This window comes from Malus sylvestris, chromosome 16 (genome assembly GCF_916048215.2).
Source record: "Malus sylvestris chromosome 16, drMalSylv7.2, whole genome shotgun sequence".
In the NCBI taxonomy this organism is placed as follows: Eukaryota; Viridiplantae; Streptophyta; class Magnoliopsida; order Rosales; family Rosaceae; genus Malus; species Malus sylvestris.
The window spans coordinates 1878295-1889238 of NC_062275.1; the positions used below are offsets into that span (position 1 = coordinate 1878295).

General features: G+C 36.8%; 1 protein-coding gene across 2 annotated transcripts; it reads left to right on the top strand.

Moving 5' to 3' along the window:
- Window positions 1-4239: 4239 nt before the first annotated feature.
- On the top strand, window positions 4240-9206 carry LOC126607390 (auxin efflux carrier component 3-like). 2 transcript variants are annotated; one of them, XM_050274954.1, is made up of 6 exons: window positions 4241-5816; window positions 5931-6216; window positions 6985-7070; window positions 8113-8270; window positions 8373-8449; window positions 8731-9206. In XM_050274954.1, the coding sequence occupies exons 1-6, from the start codon at window positions 4580-4582 to the stop codon at window positions 8795-8797; spliced, it is 1911 nt and encodes a 636-aa protein (XP_050130911.1). In that variant the 5' UTR covers window positions 4241-4579; the 3' UTR covers window positions 8798-9206. The 2 variants fall into 2 exon arrangements, with proteins under 2 accessions (XP_050130912.1, XP_050130911.1); XM_050274955.1 differs by lacking the exon at window positions 6985-7070 and having other exon boundaries at window positions 4240-5816; window positions 8731-8881.
- Window positions 9207-10944: the final 1738 nt, after the last annotated feature.

A 10944-nucleotide genomic window follows, 5' to 3' on the forward strand; every position in this document is an offset into this window, starting at 1 on the left:
TTCTTCTTATGCATGTGGAGGCCCTATTTCTTTTATTCACATGAAGAACCTGGAAAATTTCTGAAAAATGACATCATCTTTTAGGAGTCCTTTAGCAGGGTTGGGAACCCGGTGCAAGAACACCGATTGCACATGCCCAAAACCGCCACTGTAGATGAGGTCTTATTCGCATTGACGTGTTAATATATGCTGCTTCCAAAATAATTAATTAGTCAGTCTAGGGTTTGCGTAGAACAAAACCTTTACGTCACTTTACCATCGAAAATACTTTGATTTTCAGTTTTGTCATTAATTAGCTAATCAATCAATTAAAAATGATGATGAATAAATTAACCAATTGCCAAAATATTCGATTAATTGAGTTTAAGTTAATGGCGATATAAGAGCGAGAAATTAAGGAAAGAAAGAGAGGTTGATCAGCTAATGATTTGGATGATCATATACATGTAGATTACAGAGAAGGGAATAAACGGTGGTGGGAAGTTCATGAGTTATAACATAAAATCTTGAAGAACTCTATCTCTTTCATCATAAAATGGGTTGGTCTGGTTGGACCCAAGAACAAATATTTTGCTCAAACAATAATGTTTAATAGGGAAGGTATTGCCTGCTAGCCTACTCACAGCAGTCCATATTTTGAGAACCGAAAAGACTAACAAAGCATTTCAGCATCTCTTTGGCCACCATCAACACTAAGGATCGAATCCAAAACATGCCTTGTTACGGGATCGAACCCACTGGGCCACCCCGTAGTGATTTGCCTACCCATCATATGTTGGAGTTTTATAAAAATAAAAAAATAGTAAGCTAGGTAGCAATACCGATGTGACTCTCAACATATGTATTCACTCGTATAGTTTGGCATGTATAGGGTTTTTATCTAAAATAAGGCTTCAACATATTAGGAACAAAACTATTTAGTATAAACTATGTTTAGTTCCACCAATTTTCAAATATAAAACTTTCTACATTTTTCAACACAAGCACGTGATGAAAGAAAAAGAGATGTACCTTGATTACAAGTAAGAAGCTCTTGCTAAGTGGAAGAGCATGATTGGATGGACCAAATGAATGAGGATATATACATGCAACTTAATTGAAATTCGTTGGGTAAATGTTTTAGGATGTGATGGTCAAAATGTGATGAACAATCAGTTTTTGATTGAATTGCGAAGTCTTTGCCAAAGTTCAGTGATTCTGTGATTGATTCTTACTCTTTTGTTTGAAACCGACCAGATTTTGCCACCTTTAACGGCAATCCACAAGTTTGGTATCTTACTATTGCCCAGTTCATAAGGTAAACCTGCTGGGGTAGACTTTGGATCAACACCAAGGAATATTCTTTTACTTATCTTGAGACATCGTCCCTCTACATCTCAGTTTCATGCAAGTCATTTTCATAAAATTGGATGAACCTTTTGAATTCACAACACCTTTCTCTAACTTTGAAAGACAAGTGTAACTAGAACCAGGAACAAAGAAACCAGAAAGTCGATTGATATGGAAAGAAGATAGAAGACTGCCCACGTCATTGAAGAACCGTACCACACGAATGAGGCCACGTGTGTGAACCCATGTTTTTTTTTTGGTCAAAAGATAAATTTTATTAAATTCTAATAGAAACATTCACATCTTCTGCAAGAATATTGAAAAGACATTCATGACCATAAGCATCCTATAGGAACGAACCACAACGCGAGGTTGCAACTCCGTTGAACATACATAAACTTCACCTCCCTAATCTGAGACGCCAAATTCTGAATATAAAAAATGAAGCATTTCAAATTTGCATCAATTGTGCATTCCCCATTTATCATGTTGATAAGAGATAGAGCATCATACTCTATCTCTACCATCTCATAATGCATGTCCCTACACATCACCAAAGCTGCACGAATTGCAGCCGCTTCCACCATAGCTGCACCATTGAAAAACTCACCTCCCACCCCACCAGCCATCTGCAAAAGTCCCGCAAATCTCGCACCACCCACCCATAGCCACCTAACATTGATTTCCCACGCCATGCCCCATCACAGTTAATTTTCAAAGTCCCAAAACTAGGACGTTTGCATCGAACTTGTTGCCCGGCAAAAACCGACGTTGAAGGTTTCCCGCAGTGCTCCTTCTCCCTTGTCTTTTCCTGCATGTAGCGAACCCATGTTGGGTTAAGCTAAAGATATCAGTTGGTCAATTCCAAACCCACCCTTCACACTCTCCTGTCCCGCCTCCCGCCGGCCCCAATGCCCTTGGAACCACGTACCCAACTACAAACATATATTTCACGATCACCTCTCTCCCTCCTCCGACGTACAGAATTCCACACCCGCCCGTGTGCATCCCTTGCCTGTCTATGTTGTTTGGAAAATATAGAGTACTTTAAAAGGGTTTTCTTCTTTTAAATTAGCATAGACGACTTACAAGAATTTCAAAACAAAAATAATAATCTCATCATAAAGTTAATGTACGTTTAAGATAGCGAAAGCTTTGAAATCACTTGCACGTTGGAAGTCAAAAGATGCTCCTACATACAACAACGACGTTGTTTTATTTCACTAAGTGAGGTCAGTCGTATAAATTATAAAACGCTACTGCACTCAATTTTGCGTCAAGTATTTCGTTAGCTCCAAGTACTCAATGTTTTTTTTAAAGTATTTTTTCAAATTTTCCTAGGTCTTCATCGATCTACCCTTTTTGCACTGAGCATCTGTCTCATAAGCGCATTTTCTAACCAAAGCATTTATAGATCTTCGTTTCACATGTTCAAACCACCTTAACCAATTTTTTTTTCATTACCTTCAATTGCAACCACTCCTAATATGCCTTGGATATCCTCTTTAATCTTGTCATTTCTCGTGTACCCACACATCTAACAAAACATTCTCATATTCTCTACACTCATTTTTTGCATGTGTTGATGCTTGGTAGTTGGTACCCCCAAAATATATTTATATATATTGAAAATAAACAGACAAAAAAATTGGTATAAAATATAAAATTTTGCGGACATGGTCGAGCAAAACTGCTAATTTAAACACAAACAAACTTGCCCTCGATTAATATCATTTGTTATTCACACTTTTATTTTAAGAAGCATAATACTAGTATTGATTCTAGAAGACTTACAATTTTCAAGTAATATAATAATGATTCATTTGTTCTTCACATTTTATATACGACATTATTTGTTGTGTACCCCAATCTTACACTTTAACCATCCATTTAAATAATTATCTATTTAAGTACTATAAAAAAAATAACAAAATTCGAACAAAAATATAAAGAGAAAACACATTGTCTTAAGCAACTAAATTACGTATATGTGTACATATTTCATGTTTCTGGTGGTACAGTAGAGCATTAGTTTATCCCCTCCACATCAATGTTCCACCCTCTACCCTCTGGTGGTCCTTACTCTCTTTACAATATTTAAACTGTCTTAATCAATTTATTATTATAACTAAAAATTTATAAAAAGAAATTGGCATATATACGTGCACCCGTGTGTGTATATATATATATATATATTTTTTTTTAAATTGATATTATTATTTTTTATTAGCAAGCGAAATTATTAGTTGTTATGTAAAAGACATTAGTTTTTCTTAGAATGAGAGTTTTAACGAAACACTCATAGTACTGTTCATTTTAACGAAAAATGATAATTTTACTTTAAAAAGTCACTCATTGTACTATTCACTTACAACACATTTTTGTCATTTTGATTAAAACTCAAAGTTTTCAAGCAATTTTCATTAGTTTTCCTTAGAATTAAACCTATACTAGAATGCATAATCATCATTACTTTCTATTATTGTCCTAAAATGTCATATGCGTCCATATATCTTGACTTTAGAGTAAGATTTTCTCATCTCCTATTTCTCTCTCCTTGTCTCACACTTTCTTTTTTGTCTTATTTCTCAATAAGAAAATCAATATAAGATGCTTACGTAACTTTTTTTTTTTGACAAGTACGATATTCATTAGGACAGAACAAAATTCGTACAAACCGAAGATAGTGTGCTAAATGGGCCTCGATAAAAATCTTGCCGGGGATTTTAACCCGGTCTAAGGAAAAGAGTGTCCTGCACAACGAAAGAGCTATCCTCTTACGTAACTTAATCGTACTATTTAAATAGAATAAGAAGAAATAAGAGAGATTAGGAGAAGATAATCCTACTCCTCGACTATCATTATCTACTCTGTTATCTCTGTCGCCCTATATATAATATTCCCTCCAAAGTTACTACAACTCAATTCCCCTTGTAAAATCACTCCCTCCCTACTCTCAAACGCTCTCTCTCTCTCTCTCTCTCTCTCTCTCTCTCTCATCAGCAATATCAGAACCTGAGATAACACACTGATAGAGCGCAGCCAACAGCAGCTGCGCCAAAGTATACTTCCAATTCCCGGTTCGTTAACTAACGGTTTTCCTCTCTTCCCATTTTACCCCTCCCGTCTTCTCCAATTCACATCCAAATGCCATCGCACCTCCACCACGAGATCTGAACACCGGAAGAGTGACTAATAATTAAGCAACGGCGCCGTTTCACTCACGCGCACTCCCAACAGCCAGTAAAAAATGATTTCGTGGCACGACCTTTACAACGTGTTGACGGCGGTGGTGCCGCTGTACGTGGCGATGATCTTAGCCTATGGCTCCGTCCGGTGGTGGAAGATCTTCTCCCCTGACCAGTGCTCCGGCATCAACAGCTTCGTGGCGATATTCGCTGTCCCCTTGCTCTCCTTCCACTTCATCTCCACCAACGACCCCTACACCATGAACTTCCGGTTCATCGCCGCCGACACCCTCCAGAAAATCATCATGCTCTTCGCCCTCGGCCTATGGACCAACTTCACCCGCAACGGCAGCCTAGAGTGGCTGATTACGATTTTCTCCCTCTCCACCCTCCCCAACACTCTCGTCATGGGGATTCCGCTGTTAATCGCCATGTACGGCAAAAAAATCCCGGAATCCGGCAGCCTCATGGTGCAGCTGGTGGTGGTCCAGTGCATCATCTGGTACACTCTCCTACTCTTCCTGTTCGAGTACCGCGGTGCCAAGCTCTTAATCATGGAGCAGTTTCCGGAGACCGCTGCCTCCATCGTCTCCTTTAAACTCGACTCCGACGTCGTTTCGCTCGACGGCAGGGATTTTTTGGAAACCGATGCCGAAATCGGTAACGACGGGAAGCTCCATGTCAAGGTACGGAAGTCCAACGCATCGAGGCGGTCGCTATCTGCAATGACGCCCCGGCCGTCTAACCTCAGCAGCGCGGAGATTTACAGCCTGAGCTCCTCCCGAAATCCCACCCCGCGAGGCTCCAACTTTAACCCCTCCGATTTGTACTCCATGATGGGGGTTCATGGGTTCAACAGCTGCCACTCCAACTTCGGACCCGCCGACTTGTATTCGGTTCAGTCCTCCCGCGGTCCGACTCCACGGCCCTCCAATTTCGAGGAGAATTGCGCGGCTCAGACCGTTAAGACGGTACCCGCATCGTACCCGGCCCCGAATCCTGAATTCTCGGCGCCCACAGCTAAAAATAGCGACACAATTCAAAAGCAGCAGCAGCCGCAAGTGGCAGATCAACCGGTTTCGGACAGTGCTGCTGCTAAAACGAATAGTCTTCTCGATGCTAAAGAGCTCCACATGTTCGTTTGGAGCTCCAGCGAGTCCCCTGTTTCTGAAGGCAGTGGGCTCCATGTTTTTGGTGGGACCGATTTCGGTGCTGCCGAGGAATCTGGACGGTCCGATCATGGCGCCAAGGAGATCAGAATGCTTGTTGCTGACCACCTCCAAAATGGAGAAAACAAAGGTAACTAAAGTTTATTTCCCGACAAAAAGTGTTTGTAATTTGAATAAAATACACGAAAATATTTGACAAGTTATCATTTTCTTAATTAATATTCTTTATTTTGTGCGGTGGCAGTTCCGGAGAGTGCGCCAACGGCGGAGGGGTACGGCGGGGAAGCGTTGAGATGTGGCTGGAGGGGTGGCGAGGGAGAGGAGGCTGAAGGGGAAAAAGAGGGAACCACAGGGCTTAATAAGCTGGCGTCCAGCTCCACTGCAGAGCTGCACGCAAGGGGCGGAAGGCAAATGCCGCCGGCGAGCGTTATCACCCGTCTGATCTTGATCATGGTTTGGCGGAAGCTTATCCGTAACCCCAACACGTATTCGAGCCTCATTGGTCTCATCTGGGCTCTCATCGCTTTCCGGTGAGACAACTTAATCCAGTTTTATTAAACTTGTTTTTTTTTAATATGTTTGATACAAACATTTTAAAATAACACTAGCCAATGAGCACACACTCTGTGGGTGGGAATAATTTCATTTTATTTTTAGTTTTTTCATTAAGGAGTGTGATTAGTTTTTAAAATTTTAAAAAGAATATGAACAAATAATGGTGAGATAATTTCTCTTAATAAATGCATATTTTATCTTAATATTACATATTTTTTTTTTTAAAAAGAGTATGAAAAAATAATGATAAGACAATTTCTCTTAATAAGTGCATATTTTATCTTAATATTACATAATTACTGTTTTTTTGTTTTTTCATTAAGGAGTGTGATTAGTTTTGAAATTTTTTAAAAAAGTATGAAAAAATGATGGTGGGACAATTTCTCTTAATAAGTGCATATTTTATCTTAATATTACATAAAAAAATTTAAAAAAAGTATGAAAAAATGATGGTGGGATAATTTCTCTTAATAAGTATATATTTTATCTTAATATTACATAATTATTGTTTTGTCCTCCTTATGTAAATATTGTGTATCAAAAGTGAGGGTAAAATAGGAAAAATAGGGATATAATTGTCATTTTCTCAAAGATACAAAATTACTGTTTTGCCCTAGTTATGTAAGTATTGTGTATCAAAAGTGAGGGCAAAATAAGAAAAAATAGGGTAAAAATTTGACAAAAAGGGTTCTCTAAATAATAGTATAGATTAAAATTTATGATTTGAATTATTGGATTTGTAGGTGGCATGTGGGGATGCCAAAAATAGTAGAAAAGTCAATTTCCATACTGTCTGATGCTGGACTTGGAATGGCTATGTTCAGCTTAGGTAAGTTATATGTTTCTTGATTACCATACTCTTTCAAATTAATAACTTCATATTCTTCTCTTGGATAATACTTAGAAAATTGTTACTAGCACTACACAATATTTCTTCGACATTCCTAATTAGATAAAGAAAAACTGTAACAACAACCACACCAACAAAGTTTTATCACAATGAGTGAGGTTGAGTGCATGAATTCTAGAACGTCACTGTGCTGGATTTTGCGCTAAGTTTTTCGTTAGCTTTAAGCACTCTATGTCTTTTCTTAGAGTCTGTTTTCAAGTTTTTCTAAGTTTTCCTCTACCATTTTTGCCTAGAGCCTCTGTTTCCTAATAATAAGTTGCACCGCCTAGAACAATAGTCATGGTTCGGTAATTTATGCAAGTAAACATTGGCAGAATGTTGTTTGTCTAGCGTAAACCGAAACACACTGTGATAATATATTTCAAGTCAATTACGCATTTGTTATAGCATAATTTCAATTACAGATAAGTTTATATGGGTGTGGATACGCAGTACTCTTGACGAATCATAACCAACCAGTGGTTCTTACAGCTGTTTGTTTGGTCACAAGAAAGAGAAGTTCAAGGCTGCAGTTTAAGGAGTTCACTATAATTGGACATTTTTCACGACAGATGCGTGATTAGGTCCAAATTAGTCAATGTAGTTGAAAGTTTGAGATAACCGGCTGGAGTATGGGAATAGGAAATTGGAGCTTTTGGTTTGTGTGAAAGAGAGTTTGAAATCATTAGTTTGTGTGAAGTGAGTCAACGAAATGAGTTAATGGAAATAATAAGATGCAATTCAAGTTGTTTGGATTGCCTGATCCTTGGGTCGTAGACAGTAAACTTAGTAAGATTCGGAGTGAATCTATGTCTCTTACGAAAATAAATAAACTTGTTTATGTTAATATCTTTCTATTCACGGGTGATTTTAGCACTTCTCGTTTGACTTTCCTTCTCTTTGTAACTTAAATTTAATTTGTAACAAAGGGAATAACGAGTTACTGATGATTTTGTTGTTGTATTGATGATAAAAATGACAGGTCTTTTCATGGCACTTCAACCCAGGATAATAGCATGTGGGAACTCAGTTGGCGGATATGCAATGGCAGTAAGGTTCCTCACTGGCCCCGCCGTTATGGCTGCCGCCTCCATTGCTGTTGGCCTCCGGGGCACCCTCCTCCACTTAGCGATTGTCCAGGTACTTTTAAATTACCCATTACGCCCTTCAACTTTTTCCTTTTCTTTACACTTAATATTGGGATAATTATTAAAAAAAATTAATCCATGTGTGGCAAACTAGGCTGCTCTTCCTCAAGGACTTGTTCCCTTTGTCTTTGCCAAGGAGTACAATGTTCATCCAGCCATTCTTAGCACTGCGTAAGTAGAAACATTGTATCTCAAACTTAGTTCTCGTTTGAAAGTGCTATTAAAATGACTGAAAACGTTTTTAGTGATATTGATTTTAGGTGTTAAAAGCACTTGAAGTGCTTTTCTCATGATATATTTGGATTTTTACTAAAGATTGGTTTTAAAAACATTTTCACTAAAGCGCTTTTAGTCCTTTTTAAAGCACTTCAAATCTAGCGCTTAATCCCTTCTTATCTTAATCAAACTTAATTTTATTTTATAATATTAACCAATTAAATAATTTCTTGCAGGGTTATTTTCGGAATGTTGATAGCGTTACCTATTACATTGGTCTACTATATTCTTCTGGGATTGTAGTTGTTGGTGTCACAGAAGCACAGATGGATACACAAAGCTAGGAAAAAGAAGAGAGATCAAATCGTATGTGTGTGGCCACGCAAATATACTCAAAATGTGTCACACATTGAAATCGACAACGATTTTCCGGTAGAGAAAAAGCTTAGCTAGCTAGATTAAGTAGATGGAGATCAACGAAGAATCCGCCGAGGTTTGAAGGTGTTTTATTCCAAATTTTGGGGAGCAAATTAATAGAATTTTTTACTTTATGTAATTAAGAAAAGCCCTGTTTATAAGGATCATGCTCCCATGAAAGGCCAAAGTTAGTCTAAATTTGTGAGAGCTTGTTGGAAGGGAGCAAACGTAGAAGAGTAAAACAAGGAAGAAAAGCAGATGATTTATTAATTAATCAATGTGCTTTGTTGCCTTAGATTTTGCGTCAGACTTATTGATTTTTATTTATTTCTTTAATCATACGTGTTCTTTCTGCTCTCAACTAAACTAAGAAAACAAAATATTCGAGAGCAGTAAGTTGAAGATGAAAATCGTATCTAACAATGCGATTCCCCACTTATGCCTCTTCTATATTTTAAGCAATGAGAGCAACTTGTGGTACTGTTCTGTGAAGACTTTTACCACTTGGGGTTAGAGCAACCGAACAAGCAAAGGTTTTTCTCGAAAGCACATTGTCTTTCTATCAACTGAAAGTGACAACGAATCATGTACGTTTAGGCACAGGAGAGGCTTTTGTAGTTGGGAAGGGGGTCATGCTTCTTCTTTCAAGAGAAAAAGGTGAGAGAAAGTAGAACAGAGACGTAGATAAACACAAGTCAAAAGTAGTTTTAGACTGTTACTTAATACTACTGTTTAGTGAAATTCTTCTTTATTTGTAGGTTGTAAGTGAGAAGTTTTAGATTCAATTATCGTCAAAAATAAATTTAAACCACATTATTATGACCAGTCTATTATGATGCTTACACTTCCCCAACAGCTAATATTATTGTTCGTTAAAAAAAAATAGTTTTAGGCTTAGATTACTCTTTAGCTTTTCGCTTTTGATGCAGCCACACTAAGTCACGAAGCCCACAACCCTACCCTACTTTTTAGTTTTTATTTAGGCCCACTAGGCAGTGGTGGGATGGTCAACACAATTAAAATTTAAGAGTGATTATATTCACACACCTCAAATTATTTTTTTCATACTTTTTTAATTTTTTACACACCACTAATACTTGATAGAAAAATATTAAAAAAATTAAAAGGATGTGGGTGAAGTAATTTGGAATGTGTGAATATAATCTCCCAAAATTTAATTGTATTTTTTTAGTTTTTTATTTTTAAACGATTATTATTAGTACTCTAAAATATAATTGTGCATTTCAAATTTTTTATATTTAAAAAAAAATTCTTATAAAATGTGTAAAATTATAATGTTAAAGTGCTAATAGTAGTTCCTTATTTTTATTTTACTTTTTTCCTCATGAGGAAATGATAAATAATACTTAGTTACTCAAATGATGAGTATGAGTTCCTATTCAAAATTATTCGGTGCGGATTCATAGAATTCGTGTTTATGATCAGAATCGTTCGTATTATAAATCATTTTATAAAGATCGTCTCTACAAAAAAATCAATTAAACCTAATGTCTTTTAGTGAACAAATGAACGAAATTGGTAAAAACACTACGAACTGTCTTTGTATTTGCTACAATAGATTGACTAAACATCCTAAATTTAATTTATTTTTTTGCAGAAATGTTATTTACAGAGTGATTCATAATATGAACAGTTTTGATTATAAATGGGCCAATTAAGTTAAGGGCTTTTTTTTTAGTACAATCGGTATTTTACATTAGTTTATATTAAAGGTGAATGAAAAGATTTAAACCTGGGACGTAATAGCTTGAAGAAGAGTTTTTCAACTATTAGGGTAAAAGAAATGCTTATGGAACTATCCATAGATTCTCTGTCATCTCAGGTAGTTTTTATCACAATATTTTATAATATTGGCATAAGAATTGATATTAAATTGTGATGTGACAGAAAGTCAATAGTCCTACTTTTTAGAGAATCTCCTTAGTATTTCTCACTAGGTGATCCACCACTTGTAAGTTAAGATGGTATTTCAATTACCAATTAATTAAATCAATGTTACTAGATGCAAAATC

Excerpts from the sequence above, each read along its gene's own strand:
- LOC126607390 (XM_050274954.1), top strand. The coding sequence starts at position 4,580 with ATGATTTCGTGGCACGACCTTTACAACGTGTTGACGGCGGTGGTGCCG. Across the intron at positions 5,817-5,930 it reads CCAAAATGGAGAAAACAAAG|TTCCGGAGAGTGCGCCAACG; the intron begins GTAACTAAAGTT and ends GTGCGGTGGCAG. Across the intron at positions 8,271-8,372 it reads TCCACTTAGCGATTGTCCAG|GCTGCTCTTCCTCAAGGACT; the intron begins GTACTTTTAAAT and ends GTGGCAAACTAG.